Source organism: Pieris rapae, chromosome 21, assembly GCF_905147795.1.
Source record: "Pieris rapae chromosome 21, ilPieRapa1.1, whole genome shotgun sequence".
Lineage (NCBI taxonomy): Eukaryota > Metazoa > Arthropoda > Insecta > Lepidoptera > Pieridae > Pieris > Pieris rapae.
Window position 1 is genome coordinate 3,761,274 of NC_059529.1, and position 27,936 is coordinate 3,789,209.

Sequence of the window (27,936 nt, forward strand, 5' to 3'; positions counted from 1 at the left end):
CCTAGTGGCTTCAGCGAAGTACTCCCTGAGATCGTAGGTTCGATACCCGGCTGTGCACTGTGACTACCTATGAGCGCAGTTAATATTTGCTCAAACGGTGAAGGAAAGGATGGAGGATCACGTACTTGCCTATAAGACAAATGATTATAAAACAGATCCAGAAATCTGGGACCCAACTTAAAAATACCTATTTATATAATTATTATCTGTGCGTCATTTAAATTGCATAGTCGTCATTTGTTAGTAGTGAAATGGAATTTATGTTCAATCAGTATAGTGTACATATTTCTTACTCTGGAAATAAGGCCTAAGGGTTTATATGATTATTTTATCAAAATGCTTTATAAACAATTTGATTTGTCAATTTAAAATTCGAATTATCAGACATATTTGAATGATTTCGATTGATTCGGTAATATTAACATTTAAAAATGGAATGACATTATTTTAAACCTTATGAATGTGTGAATTCTAAACTGAAATAATCACATTTGAATGATTTTAGCATATTCAGTAGGATCCTTTAAACATTTAATAATAGAATGCCATATCATTTAAGCTCTGCTCATAAATAAGTTTAATTCCAAATTCAAATAGATATCCCGTTACATTTGTTCACATAATCGGTAGAATTTGAATTTAAAAATAGAATTGCATAATTCTCAAACTTCATTTGTTGCCATGGGAAGGTTGCTAATTATTCCCACACCATATTAACACTCTTGAAAGTCGGCAACAGAGATCTAAAATTAATATAATTACTATAGGTATAATTGAAAACGCATGAAACCTGTTGCAGTACTGTCATTATGTCGATGTCGAGCAGCAGAGGTCAGAAAACCGCAAATTACACCGTACATATATCAATGATTTTCTTCATCTTAACTGTTCGTCAAAGTTACTCTAAAAAAATTAATGAAAGGTTTTTATGATAGCCTTAATTACTATATCTGGTATAAACTAATCAAAAACCCAAAAGACGTGTTATTATGAAACATAACTCACATATTCTCAATTTTTTTCTTAACTTGTTATATAGGATTTACTACGCCCTATTTAACCCCTTCCTGCATTTTGGTACAAATATGATCCACACCGTTCTTTGATCAATATTTCCTGTTTGAATAAATAAAACTTCGTTTTCTGCAAGAAGGATCATAACCGGTACATACGCTTCCATACTAAATACTAACAACACCATCTCTGAGTAAATAGCTGTACTAAAAATGAGTTGCAAGTTAGAAGGACATATTTCGACCGGTGCCCCGCGTAAGTGTCTTTTTAAAATTCGTTTAAAAATAGTTATCATCCCAATTTCAGTTAGTAAAAATACGTAACGTAGGTGAGATATTGCAACTTATCTGGACAAGGTAAGGTTTTCTGTATTTTTATGATTTTACTCTGCGAAAATGTTATTTTAAGGTTTGGACTAAATATGAGCCAACATGCAGAAATATTCCTTTTACTGTTGGTTTATATTTGGTACATTATGCATTAACGTAATACTTGCGGACTGTGGTTTTTTATTTCAATGAAAGGCAGCAGGTTCAGGAAAAACATTTTTTTATAATTAAAGATATAGAAAAATTATTTTTAACATCAATAATGATTATGTGATTCAGGCTGAATGCAATCTAAATGAACAACACCCCATTCGGATGAAATACTAAGAGACTCAATTTTTAGATTCATATTGTTTTGTTGTAGTACATATAATGGACCCAATAAAATTTTATGGTGGTGTACATACATACCATCATTCAAAAACTTCCTAACGGCACCACTGATGAAAAGGTTTCTTTCTTATGATAACTACAGAAAACGGGCTAGGGATCGGCCACCTATAATACTACCTGAATCAGATTCTGACATGGAAGGCGACATTCCATTATCAGAACTTACCAGTACCAGTTCACGTGCTAACAGAAACGCAAAAACTAGATGAAGGGACAGCTTTTTAGAGAAAACAGAAACAGAAATTTAGTTCTTAGGCAATACCAGCTTGCCTGCTGATATAACGGAATTAGAGTTATCATCATGTAATCGCTTTGAAGAAATTAAACGTTTCTTACATTTCAATGATAACTCAACCCAAATTCCCAAAGGTCAGGTTGGCTATGATCTATGACCTACGTTGGCAGCAAACCCATGACCGAAGTGAGACGTTACGTTAAAAAAGAAAAAGTGTACCAAGCTGTTCCCCGACCAAAGGCTGTCACGTCATACAACAGTCACATGGAAGGTGTGGATCTGTTAGATGCACTTCCTGGTTAAGCGGAATCCAGATCTGATCACACAAATTTTATCACCGCATATTCTTTCATCTTTTGGATATGACGACAGCCAATACTTGGCTGTTATATAGACGTGGAAATACTGATGCTGGTGCATGGTTTCCCCTTAGCGATTTCAAAGTAGCTGTGGTGGAAGCCCTCACTATGACCAATAAGCCCAGCACAGTCGCCAAACGCGGATCCTGCAATCTTATCGAAACTGCAATCCAAGAGAAGAAGTCCAGAGGAGCTATTAGAGCTATAATAATGCCATCTTTCTGGATTCGAACTAGATGTTCCTCTTGACCAGCTGGATCACTTGCGTATCGGGTTATCCAGGTAGCGTTGCAAAGTGCCTGAGTGCAATGGTAGATACCACATGCTATACAGGAAATGTCAAGTCAACTTATGCTTGAATGAGAAGAGAAATTGTTTCCTGCTGTTTCATACTATTTAATACTTTTTTTTGCAATTTCTGCATATTGTGCCATATTTGAACCAAAGTGGAAAACCCTGATTTTCTTACATATTTTTTAATAAATTTTAATTTGTTAAAATACGTGTCTTTTTATTTATTTTTTTACGTAACATATATTTTTTTGGCTCGAAAACAAAAAATCATGCAGGAAGGGGTTAATATTCAGCCATTCTATAAGACTCGTACCAGTTTGGGCAATCGTAAAGCCACTATCACTGGGGCGACATCACAGCGACGGAGCCCTGTGCCAAGCTGTCAAAGCTATAAGTCTTCATTAAGACTTATAGCTTGGCACAGAAAAGTGTTATGTAATCTATAACCAGTAGGATATTTCCCTAATGAACTTTGCGTAGAGTATGTAGAAATTAAAAGGCAATAATTGAAGCTAAGGAATTCAAATAATTTTCGTTATTATAGGGAATGATTTATATATTTCAGATTGGTAACTCATTATTTCTACACTATTTAAATAATATAACAACAAACAAAGTGTATATAAAGAACAAGTGACTGACACATAAAATAATATATATGTCGCAGTAAAATTGTTAAATTAGAGATTTAATTGAATCTATAGACAGTTAATTAATAGTCGCTAGAATTTTTATTTTAATAATGCAGCGTCGAAAACATTTAACTATCTGTCTGACTGAAAGCCAGTGTGTTGATTAATAATCCAATCCATATTTTGTTTTATTGTAAATCGTTAGATTAGGTAAGTCTTGTTGCCTAGGAACGCTTAGGAAACGTCAAACGTTTCGTTCAGTCACTTGCCTGACGGAATTTTAGCGACTTGATTGAATATCGATCTTTTACTGTCTAGAGATTCAATTACTTAAGTAACTCTCTGGTTTAACTATATACAATTGTACTATGGAAGCAGGCTTAGTGGTTGCGACTTTAAACGATTTAAGAAAAGGTTTTTATATGGCTAATAAATACTTGCTCGTATTTAATGGTAAACATCACGCCGTGAGAACTAAACTCACGCCAGACATTGAATACCTGCTGCGATACGGATTCTTACATTTTTGGATGCAAGTAGATAGAGGATAGAAGATTATACATAACATACATGATTGATTGTCCGAACCTTCTTTCTAAATTTAAGATTCATGTAGCCTCTCGATACTCCAGGCATCCCATTATTCCATTTGTCCCTCCTTTCCGTAGAACGCGTTTTGGTCAAAGCTCTCCGATATCCAGATTAAGCATTCTGATAAACAAGCTTGGTCTGGATATCCATAGTTACTCCCCTCACACATTAAAATCGATTTTTGTTTAGTTTTTTGTAATTGTTTCTTTTTTGTAACGTTTGTTTTGTTTAATAATTGTTTTGTGTGATATATTGTGTATGTGCTCTAAATAAATGTCATGTTTGCCTCTAAGTGCTTGTCACATTAAAAATTGTATGTTGTGTTTGTTTTTACCAATGTTTCAGTGTGCCGAGCATTGGCAAACTTTATCAATAAAAAAAAAATACATACAACAATAGAACAACATATGACAATAGAAGATAGATTTAGATTACCATATCCGCAGCGCTTCGGTCTGAACTTTGGAATCGCACGAAAACTCATTATTGAGATCGGTATCGCTTTGAAAGTTATAGAGTAAGAATGCTGATCCAATATGAGACAATAAGTGTTTTAGCACCACTGGCAACTTTTGATTATATCACAGAAGTTGAATATTTGTTCGGTTACAAAAGACCTAAAAAAATTAGTATTCACGAACATTGGATGACATATATTTGGCATATCACTGAGATGAACATAATAAATTACACAGGGTTCCGACTATTTAACTCGCCGTGCCAAGCAGGGGTATTCGCTAAAAAATGCAGGCAATTACAATTTGATAACATATTCTGATAAGCAAATTATGTGAAATAAAGATAAATAATGAATTATAAGCATAATAAAAAATTAATTTAATTAAATGACATTCTCCTTGCTGCCTCCGACGGATTGAGTGATTGCTCTTTCAACTTATGAAAATTAAAAAACTTAATATACGTCAACGTGTAAGACCACCAAATTATAGCACAAAAATAATTACCAAGCAAAATAAATTATGTGTAATTATAGTGAAATTTCAGATAAAATGTCGAGCATATACGAATTCTTTAATCGAGTTGTATGAACTATAATGAACGTTTTAACTCAATTTTTAAATGTTATTGTTGTTGGTATTAAGAAAGTATCCAAATTATAGGTCTGTTTGGTCGACATTATAAATACCACTTAATAAATTATATATCGTTTATGCTAGTTTTGTACAACGTAGTAAAAAAACCACAACACACACATACACATGCATATAGTTCATTATCATATTTTTTTAATAATAAATAAGTTTTTAGAGTAACTAATAAATGTAAATTTCGGGGCAGTATTCAACAGTAAACTACCGTTTACGAAAATGAATTTTGTGCAAATCGCCATCTATTGGGTAATAGCAGTACTTCAGAGAATTGTGAAGTGTTTATTGATATGTCGACAGGTGGCGCAGATATCATGCTTTTATTCTTTAAAACGTGGACTTATTATTATTAAAAAAATACAGATAAAAAGAAAGCTCATATTTTATAGAACTTTTTTAATTCACAAAACGTTTATAATAGTTTTCATTAAAATCAAAATGTAAGAAACGAAAGCATTCCATATCTCTTTTCTATATAATTTTTTATTTCCTTTAGCTCAGTATACAGTAGAATTTGGTTTACTATATGGAAATCATTGTTTAATATTGTTTTACATTGTTATCGGTTAAACAGATTTTTAAAAGCCAATTGTTATTTTCCTCTCATTACGTAGGAAATTTTTAGCGTCGATAGTCAGCCGTCAGTCAGGTTTATGGCTTTAACATTGACAAGGCTAAACTCCAGTGGCATATTCGAAAATAGAAATGGTGAAGCATCAGCTATTTACGCTTAATAAATTTTAATGGTCACAATTGCTTTTAATTTAAAGGCCTTCAAATTCAATATTATCTTAAGAATAAACTTAAAAATATATATTAAATTATGGTATTATAAAAGTAGTGGTATTAGTGTAAAAGTTTTTGTATATCACGTGAGTTTATTTTCGAATTTATTTCATACAATATTTATCGTCTTTTTTATCATACAATGCAGTAGTATCAAAATTGTAACTAATGTCTTGTAGTTGGATGGATAAAATATTTATTTTTCAATTAATTGACCTGTTAAGACTATTTTTTTTTCGTATAATAATGGCTTCTATATGTCACAAAGCACGCAATAAATACATAAGTATGTTTGCCTCATATTGTCTAAGATTAGCATAGTATCCATTGGCTGGATGGGATAAACTATGATAGTTTTAAGTTGCTAAGAACTGGGAAACGGATTACACACCGTATAACAAAAACTCCACAGCAGAATAGCTAACATATTGTTCTCTCCTACTTAATCAAAATCATAGGTTTCAAAATAAGCGTAGGTTCATACAATTTGAGGCTCATTTGAACGCAAAGCACACTAGAGTAGTTAAAGCGCGTCGTGCGACTGAGGCATACGTTAGCGCGCACAAAAAATTCGCGATATAAATCACGACAAATCTAAATCGTATTCAGTGAGTTCTTTGCAAAGAAACATTCCAATTTGTAAAATAACCGTGTACTTTTGCTGTTATGGCTATGTCATTTTGTTTAATTTAAATCTCTATTATTGAAATAAATTGATGGTTTTTTTTATATAAACGAAAATATAAGTCAAGTGTGCAATATTGTTTTATAAATTAGAATCAGAGTGATGTATTCACCGATTCGTTCATTAACAAGCAAATATCTAAGTGGTTATTTAAATAGTCCGATTGGCTGAACAATTGAGGATAAGCAAATGCAATGTCACATTTTTATTTTATTTTACTATTTAAATCATTTTGAAACTACCTGACATTTATTGATATATGACATTACATACGGTTTTCGACGAGCATTTGTGACAACAGTTGTGTTCGTAACTAGTGGACCATTACCACATTGGAATATAAGCCTGGTTAATATATATAAGATAAATATAAAAAGCAGTTTAAGTAACCGCAAGTATCTATTTTCTACGTGATCTCTTAACGTAACGCATCACCGACTTCCGATACAATAGAGCCTTCGAGGACGCATTTCCGGCTGCTTATGCCAGGTTTTTCTAATTCTATTTTTAAATCTGTTAGGTGTGGCCATGCATTTATTTACAATGAAACTAAAACTAACTAAAAAATACCAAGACACAGTATAGAAATGTTACTATTAATTGCGATAGGAAATAAAAAAAAACTGCCTAGGAAATTTTTTTTTTGAAAAGAGAAATTATGGGAAAATGTCTTCTTTTTCAGTGTAAACATTTAAAAAGAAAAATATATAGTATGAAGAATAAGAACAACTCGGGTTAACTTTTTAAAATATGATAGTGAAAGCGTTTCGAGACAATATAACATGTCCCATGTACGAAACTTAAATACAGAGAGATTCATGAGTTGAAAAGAAGTACGCAATTGTTTTATTGTGAGTCTAATATGGACTCTAGGTAGTAAATCACTTAAGGAAAAAAACAATAAACGCTATGATAACTTACCTACTAACCAAGGTTTAATTCTAGATTCTTGTTTAAAGGAAATAATAAAATTCATTAACGAGAAACATGAACTCAATTTTAGTAATCAAAACACTTTTAACATTATATTGCATTCTGCAATCAAGGCATGTTATGTGTATCCTTCAAGAAAAGAGAGTGACCGATTCGTACAGTGAATGTCCATGACTTATTAATAATAATAATATAATTAATTACTTAACATTGAATGATCCCAGTCTGTATTTGGCCCTTTAAAAAATGCCTTAAAATAGTAATTAAATTAATGCAGGACTTTAATTGTTTACATCAAGAAGTATGTTAATTATATATCTAAGAATATACTTCAACCTGTTATTTCTAACATTGAGACTTATCGTCACTAATTAGTGTCAAGGTTATATAAAAGAAAGTGTTAGATTATTAAGATCACTATTTTTTCTAGAATAGCATTGCACAAAGTCAGCAATGCTTACCAGTTTAGAAATAACTAAATTTAATAGTAATGTTGGCCTAGTGCCTTCAGCATGCGACACTCACCCCTGGGGTCCTAGTTGTGATCCCCGGCTTTGCACCAATGTACTTACGGTCTATGTACAAATTTTACATTCGCTCGAACAGTGAAGGAAAACCTCGTAAAGAAACCGGCTTGCCTAAGAACCAAAAAGTCGACGGCGTGTGCATAGGCTGATTATGAAATATACAGAAATCTGAGGCCCAGGGCTGATTTAATTCTTTGCTTGGTTATCACGAGCGAAAGTGACGTCTGCCAGCGATCTGAATATATACAATATGCAATTGAAGGCGATGACGAGGATATGAAAGAGTATACTGAGGTTCAGCCATACAGATATAGGCATCTAAGTAGACCGTGCATTGCTAATGTGGATGATGAGTGAATATCAAAATATATATATCAAGATCGTTGCAAGTGGAGGTCGGTAGTCTCTGCCGACTGTAGGAATTATACCTTACACTTTATAGCAGTAAAATGTCAGTTTAATAGGCTAGTGGGTGATCAGCCTTCACCGTTCGAGCGAATGTTAAATGCGCACATTGAAAGAAAGTAAATTGGTGCACAGCCGGCGATCGAACCTACGACCACAGGATTGAGAATCGCAGGATGCCTAAGCCAACACAGTATAGATAAAGATTTAGGATGCTTTATCTATGTTCGTTACGCAATCACGCAGCCATTTTCCTAATGGTTTTTCGTGTTTGGTCACGATAACGTCAAACTCCATAAATAGCATTAGCCTAGTCTGTCAACTGGCTAAAAAGGCTTATGTGACGTCAGGGAAGCAAAAATTATCTACCGTTTTTATGATTTCAAATTTTTTGATAAAGTCTGTCGGTAATTACTCATATGATAAAAGTGACCGCTGTAATCAGTTAAGTCGCGTCATTGAAAATTTTAATACTTACAGTTCAAATAAAATAATCGTCAAGTATAAAGCTATAATCCGATCTGGTGACGGACAAATTTCTTTAAGTAAAACAAAAACATTTTTTCGGATTAGCTGCAAAAGGGAATTGGAAAAGTTTTCTTTAGATCTTTAAAATATGCGTAAACTTAATTATTATATATAATTGTTGTTATTCATAGATTATTTAATTAATACCCTCACTCAAGAGGTATTCCAAGTATAGTCTTGGGTCTATGTGTTAGAGTATTAAAGTAGTTTCCTTTATGTTCAAAATATTTTTTAAAAATCGAACTTTTCTTTCTACAAGAAGATACTCTAGTTAGTTTGCAAACAAAAGGTTACTTATGGTGATGTACGCAAAGATATTACTGAAGCAAAATCTATGAATACCTAGAAAAGCTTTCATATTTTTGGAATAGTCGCTTCGTATTTCTGGGCTCCATTCCAATGTAATATTAACCAGGTCTAGGACACTTCGAATTCTGTCAATCTGTGTTCACCTGTTAATTATTTCTGTCAGTCTTTGACAGACAACAAACACGAATAAGATTAGCGTAAATTAAATCTGTGTGGTAATTTGTATTTTTAGTAATTCCTCATTTTCTTTTAAATTGTTATACAATGCACTTTAAAGGAGCGTTAATAGGTGGATTAAGTTTTTATAATAAACGTCATTTCGATGTTTATCGCTCCTTTGCTCAGAGATTAACGCACACTTACTAAAATTTGATCGTAGAATTGACCCATGTATCACTATGTTTTTTATATTAATTTATTTATTTACACTTCGTTACATTACAATATAAAAATTGAACATTATTAAAATGAAAAGGAGGACCACTGGCGGCATTATCGCTTTCGAGCGATTTCTTCTAGGCAACCACTGTGTTTAATTGTGCCACAAACGGTAGTCCAATTTGCACCCACATTGCGTACAAAAAGGTTTTGAATTTTAAGCATTCTGGTCCCAAATGGGCTAACCTTTACATATATAATAATAAATATAAACAATATGATCATACCATTTAAATGCGTCATTAATTTTTCTTTTTTTTTAATTTTACAGCTTCTAATTCGATGCTATGTTAAGAGTTATGATACTAGAATCACGTGTGCTCCAAATCTTACTCTAGTTGACCTTTAGGCCAACAGGCATTTGACTAAATAACTGGTTTGCAATAATTACATGACCTATCAAATAATTAATCCCTGAATTAATATTCACTGATACAATTTTTAATTAAGATTAAATTTAATCCAATTTTATTACGTATCATAACGAACGTGTCTTTGATTGGTAGCTAGTAGATTAGTAGCTATTCCAATTCGGTGTTTTGTATTTATATATTTATAAGTTCAATAACGGTAATAATTCTTAAATTACGATCCGAAGATTATAAGATAAGATTTCTACGTCTAGGAAATAACTTTGTAAACTATATTTATAAAAACACTTTAATTCATTATTAGAATTCTTATTTGTAGACCCATTTTAATGAACACCAATAATTATAAATGACAGACCGAATGACGTAGTGTGGTTTCTATAAAAAGCAGTCGGACTACAATACAGTCATTGACTAGTTGGTATTGGTATGGGTGTATTGTGAAAGAATTCGATATAACATCTTACATCATTTACGAAGCCATAAATAGATTTCAATACATTTTAAAATTTTATCAATTGAACTTAAACTATTGGCTGCTTAACTAAAAACCTACATAAACTTATCTATCATATCGATGACACAGCTGATAGCAAAAGTACTCAGTTTAGCTTCACACGGCAATTTCTATAAACGTGATGTTATATTAAAAACAGTTGTTAAATGTGAATCAAAATGTCGCACACACACACGGCCCACTGCAAAGTGGACCATTATTATAAACTGGAAAAGAAATATATGGACATGAAGAGATTAGTCATGGAGAGAACTGAGGAGCTAAGAAGGAGAGACAAGATAATAGCAATGTTGGAAAATGAGATCGACGATCGAGACGTAACAATTCGATATTTGAAAAACGAAATAGACAAATTTCGACAAGTGGTCAAACCACTGACGAGACAAATGATAGATATGCAAAGGAGTGGAGTAGAAGTTGAGGAAGAGTGTTTAGTAATCCGATCGCCCGGTATTGAAAACACGAGGATTTTACCACTAGGTGAACCTAGGTTAAAAAGGACAGCCATATCCGCTGAACCATTGTCGGCCTTTACTCAAGATTGCGAAATGAAATTAGCTAAAATAACGAAGAGTTCAAAGTAAGTATCAATTTTAGCAAATTGCCTCCATATTTCATACAAAGCGATTGCACGATGGCGATAAATCTTTAATAATAAATACGCGCTGTGCAACATTTGTATCGTTATCCATCAATCGTGAATTTCTTTCTCAGCTATGGTTCTGTCGTATCGAGGTCGACTTGTGTTAGCTGGAGTGCCTTCGTCGCCCATTTGGTATAATTACGTTCGAACTTTATTACATGTCCTCGCCTTTGGCTGACACGATTCATGACTTATACGAATGTGTCGTTGATTTGATGACTAACAAATGTCGCTGCGGAATTTTTTGGACATTACGTTGTATGAAGGGTAAACCGGACAGTACAGTTATGGGTCGTTTTAATAATGCTTGTTAATAAATTTAACGAATTCTAAAAAGTGTCGTTTTCTATAATAATAATAATAATCTTTATTTCTTCTCTCACATATACATACAAGGTTACAATGATTAAAACCAAGATGATCTATCTGTGTGTTTAAAGTCGTTTAAAAAGTACAACTTTTTTAGAGGAATTTTTCATGTAAGCCTTTCTAAGAAAGGATTTTTTTCTTAAACAACTGTACACATAATCTATTATAATAGATGTGTTTGACATAGTTTATAGTTAAATAGTAGTGCAAACAGAAAAATCGACGTACACTTAGATAAATACTAATTTAAAAAAAAATTATTTATTTACAATTTTGTGTCTCCATTTGATATAATTGAACAATTTATGTTTTGTGCTCTTAATTTGTGACGGTGAACGCCTATAATACTAACACAAATATACTTTAATGTTGTAATAAAATAATTACAGAGGCTATTATTTAGTAAACAAAATAATAACATTTAAATATAGTACATCTATCATCATCTCTGGATCTCTCTATGCAATTTATTTCTGTAATTTGTTGTTATTGAAAGGTTATTGTCATTAATCTCTATTAACGAGAGCAACCTTGATTTTAACGATCATACTTTACATATAAATGTATATACACTTTCCTATATTGAATTAAGTGCAGATAAAAATACATTGAAAAGCAAGTGTGTCTTCAGATATCATTTTAATTAATTTTTCTATTTGTCGATTTATACAATTTCATCTCAGTGATAATATGTTTTAATTTCATCCTACTTACATACGATATTGGTATTTGCATACATATAAACTATAACGTAATTATTAACTTTTAAGTAATTATGGCAGGAAAATTTATAAAAAAAAGAAACTTATTTAGTGTAATAATGCAAGTAACAATACTAAAATAGTCCTTATTTTTTCAGATCCCGGGAGTTAATAAAGAGCGCGATCTTGGACAACGATTTCATGAAAAATTTGGAAATGACACAGATTCGAGAAATTGTGGATTGCATGTATCCAGTAGAGTACGCTGCTGGTAGTGTAATTATCAAGGAGGGAGATGTTGGCAGCATTGTCTACGTTATGGAAGGTATGTATATTGTATAGCGCCATCTATTGACGAGTAGTGAAACTAAGAATAAGGTTTTTATAATTATATCATACTTACGACATCTAGTGGGTAATTTTAAAAAACTATTACTTATTATTTCGTTAGCAGATGGCAGTTTGTTCAAACTAAATACCTTTATTTCATTAGTTGTTCAATAGATGGTGGACATTTATTTTGTGTTATGTATTTTCGTAGTAGTGGTTTGCCATATTTGCAGAGAAATCTAATAAAAACATTCAGTTACACGATTTCTATGACCATACAAAAACATGGTAGATTTTATTCCAACAAAAATCGTTTTATAGGTGTGCAATATAAAATCCACTTTACTTTATTAATAACCAAATATAACATGACGTCAGAAGTACGTTAAGCAATAGGTACTTTTTTCAAAATTCACGTCATCATGAATAGATTTCCGTAACATTTTCATATCTAAAAAAAACCAAATGTACAAAAACGATGTAGTTATCTTTTCCATAATTTTAAGGTTCAACCTTCAACAATTGAACCTTCTTACATAATATTAAAGTTGTTGTTTAGTACAAGAAAGTAAAAATAAAGAAAGCTAAAGAAGTGCTTGCTTGCTCGTCACACTTTTGAAGAAGCCGAAAGTCTACGACTTGTCTACATCGAATTAGAAAGTCTTATTATTATAATATTGTTTAATTACAAAATAATTCCATACCTACAAATAATTTATTCGTTCGTTAATTTATGCAAGTTTTTGAAAGCATTACCCTTAACGGTCTATACTTATTAAACATACCACAACCGAGAGACCAACAAAGTTATTTTATTTACTTATTTTTACTTTAATTATACGAGTATATAAAGATTGATAAGATATTTTTTTCTAAGAATCATATTATTGTCTTAAAGTTTACCATAAGGCATTTGTTATTTAAAGGCCAAAGCATATATCCCTTTTGTTCTAACTGACCATGAATTTTGTCGGTTACAAATGCTGATTCAATTCTATGCTAACTATGGCAAAGAATATATAGCTTATATAATCAAAGACAATTAAAATAAACTTACTAGTGAATAACTCCTAGTTTATAATTCAGTTTTTCGTCGGAAAGAAGTTTGTATTATTATTCTTATAAGTACAATAACTTCTTATATATTATGTATAGAAATTAGAACACGTTTGTGACCTTAAACCGGAACTACTAGAAATCGTAATTAAAAAGTAAATATATTTTTGTATAGTTCCAGACAGCTTGAAATGTACATCTGTTGAATATGACGCACTTATAATAAATTATTATAATTTATGCTTATTAAACATAAGGAGTTTATTCTAATTAAATTAGGTTTCTTATCGTATAACGAAAACCTCTTGACTTGTCATTGACTTTTGGCATAGATACGCGATTGTGATTCAAATTCCTTTGAATTTGTTTACGTAACTTTTAATAGATTAAGGGTCTGTTTCACAATGAAATGAAATTCGTTTATTTGGAACATAACATCATCATGGTATCACTTATTCCACGTCATTAAATTCGAACCTGTTGGCATCTCTACTCATCGTCGGGATAACTTCCAAATAAGCTATTTATTACTTATTGGTAGGATAAACAGTACTAAACTTTTATCTTTCAAATAATTTATGTGTTTGCATAGCTATTTGGTACTTTATCCATACATTGTGAACCAGGCCCTTATTCTTTTCAAATATAATTTAGAATAAACATATGAAGTTTTTTTATTTCCGTCAAAACTGTTAAATGGAACGAATAATTATTTAAAACAATCTTCTGCCTAGCTTATTAATAATTAAAAACCTGGATTCCTTTTCACATGGCACTTTCCAAATAACACTTAACAATACAGTGTCATGACACTACGTCTTGTGTTCTATAAAATGTTATTTAGGTGATTATGTTATTCTATAGCTATTTTGAGAAAATGTGATTACACGTAATATTTGTTAATGATATTTTAAAAACAAATATTTTGGTATTTAATAAATAAAAGCAAGTACCCTTTAATTCTAAAACCTTTTTTTATAGTATGGGTACAAAGAGTACAAAAACGGACCGATTTTTTCCTTATAGGAATGTTCTTAAGAATTTCATAGAAGTGATGAAATTTCACATTTCAAAGGTAATCTTCGGTTCAGTTACGCTCACTCAGTGAACAATCTCACCCACTCTGGCCTTAATACTCAGTTGAGTACTGACTTACTTACGAAATCTAAATCCGGCCCAGAATATAAAATCCGCCTCTGCGCAAGAACCGAATTTTTATAGGGCATTAGGTTCCTTAGTTGCCCGATACAGATTACACTAGTAATACAAAATAATCTTTGAAACATGATATGGCAAATTGCAATATAAAATACAAAAAAATAAGACAATTCATCTGGTGCAGTCTTTGAATCCGAATCAAGATATCATTATCAATACTAATCAATCTAGTAAAAATTATACGTGATTAAATATAAACCTCTGTAGATATTTTAATATATATAAGAGGCTGTTTTTCGAAGGTTTTATATTTTAATACTTCCCTCTCGAATCAGTATGTATTTATAAAACGTATTTAAATTGTGTTGTTATGTCGTAGGATAATTTGATGCTTCGAATCTTCGCGAAAATCCTAGGGGTTTTGCGAAACCGCGGATAATTAGACATAGGCGAAAAATTATCAAATCTTACTGGACAAAGTCAGGATTTTTGCGAAAATACTCGTCGTTCTTGAAGGATTATGGGTCGTTTATCAAAGAAACGATAGTAATTAGCACAAATATAACTTTTATTTGGTAATCAGATGAATGACAGCAAGAACACTTAGTTACAATCAACCTTCATATAATATAGTGTTGCCACCTAGTTAAATTTTCAAAAACTATTTTACTTAAATTGCTCAATACTCCCACTAAAATTTAAACTAGGTACAAATATAAAAAAAAATAAACTCCTACTGAAATTAGAGTTGTGAAAAGAAAAACAAAATGTGATCTCTTAAATAGATAAAAGCTTGAGTTGGTAACGCTTTAGTTAACATATCTGCTAATTGACTGTTACTAGGAATATAATTTAGTTTAATTACACCCAACTCAACCTTTTCCCTTATAAAATTAAATTTCACATCTATGTGTTTGGTTTTCTTATGATAAACAGGATTGCTAATTAACTTAATTGCACTCTGATTATCAACATACAATGGAACAGATGTAATATTTTCACCTAAATCTAATAATAATTGCTGTAACCATAATATCTCTTTTGCAGCTTCACAAGCAGCTACAAATTCTGCTTCAGTTGTGGAGAGAGCAGTAGTCTTCTGTTTCTGGCTACACCATGTTATAGGTCCCCCATTCATATTAAAAATATAACCTGTAGTAGACTTACGCGTATCTACATCACCTGCAAAATCTGAATCCGAATAGCCAGTGAGATCACTACTTTCTCCATAACATATACATAAATCTTTAGTATTTATTAGGTATCTAATAACACGTTTAATGGCATTTACATGTTGTTGACTTGGATCGTTTACATATCTACTCAAAACATTTACAGCAAAAGAAATGTCAGGCCTTGAAACAGAGCTCAAAAATAACAAGGACCCTATAGCTTCTCTGTATGGAAAATTAATAATATTTTCATCCATTTTCTTTGAAATAACAACATTTACATCTGCAGGGGTACTGACAGGATTTGAATCACTCATACAAAACTTCTCTATTAATTTTTCAATGTAATCTCTTTGATAAATACAGATACAATTATTTACTCTCTCTATTTCCATTCCCACAAAATATTTCAATTTTAATTCTTTTATTTTAAATGTTTGTTTCAAATATTCTATAACTCTTTTAATCATTGAGGAACTGGAAGAGACTACAAGTGCATCATCAACATAAATTATTATGAATACTTTCACCCCATTGAAAATACCTACATAAACACAACTGTCAGCCTGAGATTGCACAAAACCATATTTTATTAAAAACTCAGTGAATCTTCTATTCCAACAACGAGACGCCTGTTTAAGTCCATACAGTGATTTATTAAGTTTTAGGATACAATCATTTTTAAATGAAATTCCTTCTGGTACTTCTATAAAAATATTCTCTTCCAAATACCCGTTCAAAAAAGCAGTCTTTACATCAAACTGTTGAATTTCTAAATTATATTTAGCTGCAATAGAAAGGATAATTCTTATAGAGTCATATCTCGTTGTTGGAGAGAATATTTCTTGATAGTCAATATCTTTTATTTGATTAAATCCGCGTGCACATAAACGAGCTTTAAACCGTTTTACCTGATCATTTTCATCCTTTTTTATAGCAAAAACCCACTTTGTAGTAAGCGTACGTTGACCAGACCTCTCTACTGGAGTCCAAGTATTATTCTCTTCATGTGCAAGCAATTCTTCATCAATAGCTTCCAACCAGTCGTTTCTTTGTGGACTTTTCATTGCTTCAGCATACGTTTGTGGCAGTGACAGTTCAATTAGGTTTGCTTCAAAACGTCTATTAATCCTTGGTCTCAAATTTATGTTGCTTTGAATTAAATCATCATCTAATTCTTGAGAAGGTTCATATGTAGGGTCATTACTATTACAACTCAACACGGTATCTTCATTCTCTGATGATGAAGTTTCCACAAGAGTATCCTCTACATTTGTTTCTTGCATTTGATTTTGTTGTCCTAATGTCTTCACTTCATCGTCAATGTATATTTGTGTAATATTCTTCCTTATCTCTGGAACATTATGTTCTTCAAAAATTACATTTCTTGATATTTTAACCTTTTTGGTTTCTGGATTGAACATCCTGTAATTGTTATTATCATACCCAATTAGTATCATTTTCTCACTCTTTTTGTCAAGTTTAGTTCTTAGCTGATTAGGAATATGGACATATCCAATACTTCCAAACACCTTCACATGGCCTATATGAGGTTTGATGCCGTTCCATAATTCAAATGGTGTTTTCTTAGGAGTTTGGCTGGAGGAAGTCCGGTTTAATAAATATACTGCACAATTCACAGCCTCAGCCCATAATTCCAGTGACACATCCCTTGCGTACAACATTGAACGTGCACTCTCCACAATGGTACGGTTCTCTCTTTCAGCACGCCCATTTTGTTCTGGTGTATATGGCGCAGTACACTCATGAATTATACCTTCTTTGCTGAGATAGTCATTGAAGGTTTTATTCACATACTCTCTTCCATTATCAGTATGCAATATTCTGACACTATGCATGTACTTATTTTTGATCATAGCATTGTATTTAATGAATATGTCCATCACATCACTTTTATGTTTGACAAAATATACATGCCTGTAACTTGTAGCAGCATCCTTAAATAATATAAAGTATCTCATACCTTGGATAGATGTATGACTCATAGGTCCACAGACATCACTATATACAAGGTCACCTGGCTGTAGTTCTCCTCGTATAGATTTGTGAAATGGAAATCTGCACTGCTTTCCATATGCACATGCTTCACAAACAAAATCAGTTTTATCACTGTTATTCAGTTTCAAGCCGTCTACCACATTATCAGCACTCATACTCTTGATTTGTTTTAGGTTAACATGTCCCAGTCTTTCATGCCACATTTTAATGTTATTTTGATCACTTTGAACTAAGTTACAGGTATCTGAGACCACAGCTTTAATTTTCAATTCGTATAAATTATTTTCTGTTATTGTTGCACACATTACCAAGTCATTGCCTTTGTAAATGAATGCACCAGAGTCTTTCTTGATAATGATATAGGATTTACGCATTATCACACCTTCTGAGAACAGATTTCGTCGCAAATTCGGAACATACAATACATCATGTAGTTCACTGTTCTCCCACTGTCCATTGACACATCTCTTTATTAACACCTTGCCAATGCCAGCCACTTCCACTGATTGTTTGTTTCCTAATGTTAATGATTTCTGGTTACATTCCAATAATTCTACAAAGAACTCCTTTCTATAGGTCATATGTGCAGAGGCACCACTGTCTAAAATCCACACATTGTCTTCAGCTTCATGGAATTTGGTTTCTACATTAAACGCTAACAAGTCTGCACCTTCCTGTTGAGGTTTTCTATATTTGGATTTCTTTGGAGCACGACATTCTCGAGAAAAATGTCCTCGTTTCCCACAATTATAACATTCAAATCTGTGTTTACTGTTTTTATTTTGATTTGAATTACTAGCATTTCTATTCAGCTCACTTTGTTTTGGGCTATTTTTACATCCTTTCTTAGCCACAAGAAGAGCGGTTTCTTGTTCTTCTTCACACTGTAAACTAGCTTCTTCATCTAACAAACGAGCAGTGAGATTGACAAGAGTCTGTTGCTCTGGATCCAAAGACATCCACGCTTGACGGAGTGATCTATACTTATGAGGCAGTGTTCCAAGTATTTTTGTTATCACAGCCATTTCACTAATACTTTCGCCACTTTCTTTTAACTGCTTGGCCAATGATTCCACTTTAGAAATGTGTTGAGCTACACTGTCATTTGTAGACATTTTATACTGATAAAACTTTTCATGGATCAACATTTTACATAATTCACTCTTCTGTTCGTATATTGATTCAAGTTTTGTCATTATTTCCTTAGCAGTTTCACAATTTTCTATTAAAGTTATTTGTTTAAAGTCCATCGAAGATGTTATAATAAACATGGCCATGCCATCATTCTTTGTCCATTCAACATTATTTCCAGCCGGTTTAGGCACTGAAATATCAATCCCTTTTGCTTTTAGGGCACACTTTATCTGGAATTTCCATTGCCTAAAGTTATTTCCATCAAATTTTTCTAAGTTTATTGACCGCATTGAATCCATTTTGAGGTTATTTTGTCAATTTCTTCACAATACGATTGTAACTTTTTCTTTGCTATTTTTCTTAAAACTTTCAATTGCAGAATCTACTGGGCCCATAACCTGAAGGATTATGGGTCGTTTATCAAAGAAACGATAGTAATTAGCACAAATATAACTTTTATTTGGTAATCAGATGAATGACAGCAAGAACACTTAGTTACAATCAACCTTCATATAATATAGTGTTGCCACCTAGTTAAATTTTCAAAAACTATTTTACTTAAATTGCTCAATAGTTCTAGTAAGATTTGATGTGCTCAACACTGATTGGCTACAATTTTGCTGGCTGACTTCTAATTGGTTCCTAGTTTGCCGATGATTAACTTCAAGTATTGTATCATAGAGTTATGAAGGTTTAGAATAGGTGAGAAAGGAAAATCACTAAATTGATTTTTATAAACTTTTTATTGAAAATTTTAGTATGTATGTTGTTTTCTACAGACAATAGGAGATCTCAGTCGTAGTAAAAAAAATGATCCAATTTTAGGGTGTAATCCATAAATTGGATGAAATTGGTTAGGTAAACAATTAGTTTAATAGTGCAAACATGGAATTGATCAGTCTTGTGAATTAAAGTCTTGAGATAAAATCACTCATTCATCAGCCTTCTCTTCTGCAATTTAACTCAGACACAAACGTGCGACAACAAATGATTGACATTTAAGACGTCAACCAATCAGAGACGATCTCTTATTGAACGCGCTGACCGACCAATCAGCGTTCTTATTTCATACCAGCCAGCGTTTCGTTTCGCAATATTGCTATAGTAACGAGTATTTTCGCAAAAATCCTGACTTTCTCCAGTAAAATTGGATAATTTTTCGCCTATGTCTAATTATCCGCGTTTTCGCAAAACCCCTAGGATTTTCGCGAAGATTCGAAGTATCAAATTATCCTACGACAGTTATAACCGACGCTTAGACGACGGGAAGCAATTTTGTTTTACATTATGTTGAGATTAAGAACAATCCATTCGTGGTTAGTATATCTTTCCGAGAACTCAGAAATTATAAATAACACGTGTTGATTGTGTAATCACGATTGTATAATTCATGATTGTTATGGAGCATAACTAAGATACATTTAGAAAGCCATGGCGAATTGTTCTATATTTGTTTTGTTTTAATCAGTTTGTATACAAATATTTGTTAATAATGACGCACTTTTTCATACGGTGACATAGGTTTAAATAAGTGAAGTCTAGTTATTTGCATCACACGAATCCTTCGAGGCGTTATTTTACCTTACACTGATTTTGATTTGCCGCGCGGGCGTTTTGTGTGCAAGGTCGTTACAGTTCTCGGGATAGCTCAGCAGGGATCGAGAGAAAAAAACCTCATTAGAATTGGAATCGCTAGTGGAAGTTACTGTTGAAGTTGTACTAAATAATTGTGCTTAATTGTCGGAAATACGTCAGAGCGTCTCTGGGCATGACGTCATATAACTTATTGAAGCGGCATATTGTGTCACACATATTTCGTTCACAAAATAACATATAATTCCTTAAACAGGGCTCTTGCTCACCACTAATGACTCAAAACTTAAATACTTTGGACAAAATTTAATATACTTTGGACACCGACATTTGTGCAAAAGGGAATTTTTATTACAAATAATTATTGTATTAATTTGATTAAAAGTTATGAAATCTGTTACTTGTCAGGCTTTAGTTTTTAAGTTTCGTCAAACATGCATTGAATTTCGACCAAAAGCGAACAATACCAAACAGCTGTATCTAAACGGTACTTCTAACCCATAATAGGGTCTTCTTTGTCCTATTACAATAAAGGGGATGCCCGCATTCTCTATCCCTTTGTCCAATCAAGTCTATAATTGAATTTATTGCATTTTATAAACTTAGAATTTTGTTAATAATAGTAGTGGTAGTATTTTTGAAGGGCAAAATTATAAAATTTGTGGCTAGAAACGTTTAATGCTTGCATAAGTTCCGTGATTCTTAGTATATGACCAGCCTTATGTGTCTGACACGCGTCGCCGATTTTAGCTTTGAAATATGGTTTCTTCACATTTTCCTTCAAGCGAGTGTTAATTGGAACGTTTTTCGTGGTGTTGGAACATACTAGTATATGTTTGAGAATATATAAAATAGGCTAAATTTTCTTCTGAAATATAAGTGGCACTACAAACTTTTTAGGCCTGGACCTCAGATTTGTGTATATGTTTCATTTGTCAATTTAATATGCAATATAGTGATCAGCTGTGCCTGACAAAAGCCGTGGACTTTTTGGGTGTAAGGCCAGCCAGTTTCCTTACGATTTTCACCGTTCGGGCGAATGTTAAATTCCCTAATATACAGAAAGTCCATTGTTATATAGCCGAGGTTCGAACCTACGACCTTAGGGAGAGTGTCAGGCTGAAGCCAACATTGCTCTCAATTCTTCTGGAATATACAAGTTTTAAAGGAGATTGTTACTAAATTAATCAAGCGAAACATTATTCTTTTATACGCTTTTGTCATTGAAGGATATATACTTGACTCATTGTGACTTAACATAGCAATACGAATATTACAAAATCCAATATATTTATAGCGAGTGACTAACCTGAGTCGTGGAAAAATGTTTCCAATGCAGTACTTTATATCAATGTCATTATAATGTTTTGTCCTTTTCACTCGTGTTAAATAAATAAACGTGACAAACTAATCTTTACTAATAGATGCAATAGTTGTAATAAAACTGCCTATGTTAATATTGTATCATAGATGAAAAACCATGCACAATAATAATCCAGTTGATGTTTAGTTTTCTTTGTAAATGTGAAAGCTTAAAAATTAAAAGGATTTCCTCAAAGGTAGGCAACACACACGCATGCAAGCGTTTCAGGTGTTCATGATAGGCGATTAGCATTAGGCACTATTCATACCCACTCGTTTGTCTCCTGTCCCATAAAAATCTCACCAAACTTGAGTGAACCTTATGGTCTGCCATTTTAGGGTCTATCCTAGAAGGCAGTGCTGTGTCAGTATCTCGGGGTGGACGAAGGAGCGCAGTGGAGTGTTGGAGCACTGAGGCGCGCCGGCCCGTAATAACAATTAGTTATGTGAAACAATAAATTAATGAAACAGTAAATTAATTTAATTTTGTTCTGTAATGGATATATTTTATCGCAAGCCTACTTGGCTTCGTGTAAATTTTAAAAGCATGTTCTATATAAATTTTTGTCTTAAAATGAATTCAAAGTGTCAAAAATTGGCTATGGATTCTTTTTTCTATCCAGCGAAGTTATTAATCGTGTATAGATTTTTCAAAATGGATACATAAACTACTCAACCACACATTTTTTTTCTTTCGCCGTTCTTTATTAAATCATTTACGATTGCATTAACTTTGCGTAATCCCAAACGGGAGATACTTATCACGGTGAAAGTACAGCCTTGACCGAGGTCTAATTTGCGTCACAAATGACCACAATTCGATTACCATCTACCTTTACTCGTACTTTCGAATCATCTCCTGATGTAACAGTGAGTTATCATAATTATATAACCATTTTCTCTTAATTATCTTGTAGTTTTTCTATTCCGGATATATCCATTTGTATAACTCGCCCTGATGTAGAAATTCATATACTTTGTTATTATTATATGACGATTGCCATTTTGTATGAAACAGCCGCCAGTCCAAAAACCAGGTAAAGAATATCAAAATTCTAAAAACTATGGGTTAGTGTTAAGGGCTACCGATTACTGGAGATTTGGTATTAAACTTCTGTCAATAAATAAATATTAAAGAGTATTATTTAAGATTTGATTTATACATTATTAAATATTCTTATTATTTTTTTTAAATGCGTGAAGATGATCCTTGATTGTTGTATATATTTATTTTAATAATATAAAGTGACTGTTTTATTACGATCTTAGATTTGCAAACATCATGATAACATTGACATTATTCAAACAAGTTATAAAAGGCATCAAACGACCTTGAAATAACAAAAAAACAATGTGAATTTCCAGTTATGAAAATGTTCGTATGTATCAAAAAGGTAACCTTTTTATGATATGCATTTTGTGTTATATACAAAAGTGATAAACACCAGATATATATGCTATATGCACTTATAGTATTCTATTTAATTATATTTAGGTCTTAGAATCTATATTATATTATTGGCCTAGTGGCTTAAGCGTGCTACTTCCAACCTTTGAGTCGCGTTCGATTCACGGCTGTGTACACAATGGTAGCATTGAAGACATGCATTTGATTGGCACAGGAGGCTGACCTTGACCAACAAAACATATGTGATATGTCCGCTTTAATTCCCACAAATGTTAGTAGTCTAATTTCTTTTGGCCGTCTTCTTTCGTCAAATTGTATTTACGCGGTGATAAAAAGAGACAGATGAATAATTAAGTATAACGGTGGAGGATGTTTTTTTTTTATTAATAAGGGTAAGTCCAAGACATTATCTTTAAAAATATAATTTCTACGATATCAGTGTGGACGTGTTGAAGCCGTAAAAAACAGAACAATTATTATCAATCTTTACGTGCAATATCGAGTTCAAAATTTCCTCTTATTGTTTGATTCTGAGAAATCAATGTTACAAATGGCTTAATTTAGAATTAATTGTTTCGTCGTGTGAAGTCATCGTTTTATTATGAAAGTACAGCCGTAAACTTTCACGAAAAATTAAATACTACTTCTCGCTCCCTCATATCAAATCAAAAATAAAAAAAAAAACTTTATTCATATAGGTAAACATGTACACTTATGAACGTCAAGAAAAACAAATTAAATTAATTGTAAGTTTACATTTACAACCAGTTCGCAAGACAAGGGCGTAGAGCGGGTAAGAAGAACTGGCAAGAAACTTTCCGCTACTCTTTTCAATCGCCAAGTTTATAATACAAATTGTTTAAACTGGAGCAAATCAATCCCAAGGATTAGGATCATTTAAGTATTTGTCACATTTATACAAGGCTTTATTAATTAATCTACTTTTAACAAGTCTCCTTTATAATCTCCTTTTCACTAAAAGACAGAAACACACCCGCTCCTACACGCTACCATTTATCGGTAGTACTTTTACTTGTTATATTTTTTTAAAGGCAAATGTATAATTAATGTTCCGGGATTGACGAAATTCCTTATATTTCTAAGACATGTCAATAAACGACTGCGAATATAGCTTGCACACCTCTAAAAACCCAAGCCAGGGTTCGAATAGAGGACCTCAGGTTTAAAAATCGTATGCTTAACGACTCATTAGGTTAATTAGGTTTATGTAATTTCAAGAACGGCAAAACATTTGAGAGCCTTCTGGAAATGTGAGTGTCCCTAGGCGGTGGTATCACTTAACATCAGGTTAGCTTACTGCCTGTTAGCCCCATGTTGTAGAAAAACCTACCTTTGCTACCTATTGATAAAAGTTATTAATAAAAATAATTAATATTTATTTGCAAGAATATTGTACAACTATAGTACATGCCCAATATGACGAACAGCTTTATAGAAAAAGTTCAGACCTTATCATGTAAAAGGTACACATCGAATTGTTTCTTTCTTTTTGTCGATTTAAAATGGCAATTATGGATGTGACGTAATTATAAATATTAATTACTATATCATTTTTTAAATATTAATGAGCATAATTACCAAGTGTTTTACTTGTTAATGTATTCTTTGAAATTGTATTAAACAAAAATGCAATATAATGTCTGTATTTTGTGATATTAGTCTTGTTATTGAAAAACTTCCCTATACAAAAAAATAATTACATTATTAATACGTATATTTTGCAATAATATTATTTTTGATGACAGCTGAACAAATAACTCGAGTAATAAATCTGATGTAATAATCGAATAAAAGCCGAAAAATTTAAATACAAATTTAATATCCTGATAGGCTGTCATTGTAAGCCTGAAGGCATAAGGTACACATTTTGTAAGGCTTTGTTCCTAATAACAACTATCTCGCTCGCTCTAGTGTAGAAAATACAAGGTAGAACGTGCGCAGGAGTTGATCAAAAATCCGAGAGCTGCAGTTCGCGCGGCGACGCAGTCGTGATTGGTCGTTTGTTTATCGAAGTGCGTTCCGAATTTAAAATATCGCGGACAAATTTCAACCGTGGTGAATGATGAGTGAATTACAAGTAATGGTTTTTCTGTGTTTATTATGTGATGCACGTGAATTATTTTTGTGCTCATACGAAAATTTCAAAATATCACAACAATGGTATCGAAGGATATAGTGACAATTGTAAAAGTAACTGGATCCTTACGTCCGCTTTATGCTACAATTTAAGTGTTGAATTAACAATACGTGTTGTGATTAAGCCTTTTCAAATATAAATAATGTTTTATGAAAGTCAATGTTTAAGCTTTCAAACAATGAAGGTTTCAAGCTAAACAGCTTAGTAATTTACCTTTGCGTGCGCTACTAGTTATTCGTGAAAGTGTCTTGAAGCGATGTCTTTAGATATTTAACATACTAATGTTACAGATTCATGATTTCTACATCTTTTATCTTAAAATAATTTAAACTTGCTCTTAGGATACCTTTATAATAGTTCTCAACATGTTGGATAATTAAGTAATCTTTACTTTATCTTGTTTATCATTTGCTTTTTTTTGACATGGTATGTCTTATAATGTTAATGAATAGTCTAAAGACTGTTACGTGAAATTGTTGATTGATTTTTCATACAACATTGATTTCTTGACTAATATGTCATGTTCGTTAAGATTAGAAAGTGGGTAAGCCAGTGGCATATCAGATTGGAAATGAAGCGTTAGATCGTGCATTATGAATTTAAACAATCAACCATTATGATAAAAATCAAACGAATAATAACAATAATGTGAATGTCACGAATTTGTAGAAAGTTTTCGTTCAGCGGTTATAAACAATGTAACGAATTAAGTCAAGACTAATTGACATCGAAAATATGTATTTTGTGGTAGGAGATAGTAAATATGACAGAGATAAGTTATAACATCAAAATCTCATTATCTAAAATATATTTAACAGAATATGTAGATGTTTTCTAAATATTTCTTAAGAGATAGGGTTTTCTTGATAAGCCTATACGATGGCCTCTCAGTATAACGGATACCTAGTTCCTTTAATAATAAGCTCATATGAATTCAGTCTGCGCACCTATTGTATAGTGTTCCTGCTTCATATTCCCTTTATAAACCAATGACCGATCTAAATGCATTAAAGAGTTCCAAGTAAAATGAGTCATCTACATTGAGGCGAAACAGTTCAATTACTGAACAATTAATATAAATAAATATTAGACAAAATACAGCTGTTGTTAAAATTTTCCTGTTAAATACTGTAGTATCAACCCTCGATAGAGCACAAAATTGTTTTGTTAAGACTCGTTTTTTGTTGAAGTCAGGATTCCGGATAGACGCCAGGTGCAAATCCATCAAAGAACTCGTTTAAAATTTTGAATTCCGTGAATGTTAGCTATTATTTTAGATTGATCTTTTTTTATATGCACTTGAATATGAGTTGCTTTTATTATGTGAATATTGCACGGTTAGTGGGATTTTTTTTTGGTTGATTGTTTTGTTACATTTTATAGAAACCATTGTTACAATATTATGTTTGAGAAATAACAGCGTGTGGACAATTTATTTATGCATATAATTCAAAATTATAAAACTTTACAATTGCATTAAGGTCAATAATTATTACAAGTCTCAGTTCTAATGTATTAAGTTAAACTTGAAATATCTACACATTGATTTCTCCGATTTCTTAGGATTCTCAAGTATCAGTTGGTCAGTCGAGTGCATATGTGGACCAATGAACTGGTTTAAACTTCATCAGATACTGAGATGTTTTCTACTCGTCGATCATGCGTTTAATTAACAGTATGCTAAAGAATATCACCAAGATAATGATTAACGTGAAATTGTTGAACGTTAGTGCGAAATCAATTTCGTTTGAACTAGAGCAATAAAAGCACATCAAGCTGAATGAATCTGTTTAAAGTTGGTTTTACAAAATTTAATTTGATTTGTACTGAGAATAAGTGCATTTTTCACCTATAAAGGTAGATTGAACTAAATTTTAATGCTTATTAATAACGTTAAATGTTTAACCAAGTGAAGGACAGATACTTTAATATTCTTTTGTAGTGGAAAATAATTTCGTATTGTTATTATGATAGGGCTAATCAGGCATGAGCCAGATGTAAGTAGAATGTTAGTGAAAGTGATGTAGGTAATGATAATAAATATTGAAAACTTGCTTCTGTGCGGTAACGGGGCGGACGCATAGTCGCTCAGCCCCATTATCTAATTATTACGTAAGAAGATACAGTTTGAAGTCATTTGATGATATCGAGGCTCGTTTCCGATGAAGTAATGAGTAATACAGCTACATCCTGAGAAGTTTTAAATTTTACTTTTTAGTCATTAATGTTTTCCCAAATTTTCAACTTTTCGGGTTCAGATTTACATATATTTTATTTGTAATGAAATATCAGTTTTATACTATGACTGAGAGTAGGTGATATTCTGAAACGGAAAGCTTTATAAACCATTGCCGTACCTATTAGTGAGCTAATAGGCG

At 32.1% G+C, this 27,936-nt stretch overlaps 1 protein-coding gene across 4 annotated transcripts in view; it reads left to right on the plus strand.

Annotated features, from left to right (window-relative positions):
* Window positions 1-27,936, plus strand: part of LOC110996662 (cGMP-dependent protein kinase, isozyme 2 forms cD4/T1/T3A/T3B) — a 104,017-nt gene that overhangs the window by 44,567 nt on the left and 31,514 nt on the right. For 2 of the 4 annotated variants that reach the window (XM_022264463.2, XM_022264464.2), the window contains exon 3: window positions 12,327-12,493. In XM_022264463.2, the coding sequence (XP_022120155.1) occupies window positions 12,327-12,493 (167 nt within the window). Of the gene's footprint in view, window positions 1-10,552; window positions 11,036-12,326; window positions 12,494-25,381; window positions 25,499-27,936 lie in introns of those variants that run through there. The other 2 variants (XM_022264466.2, XM_022264461.2) reach the window with 2 other exon arrangements.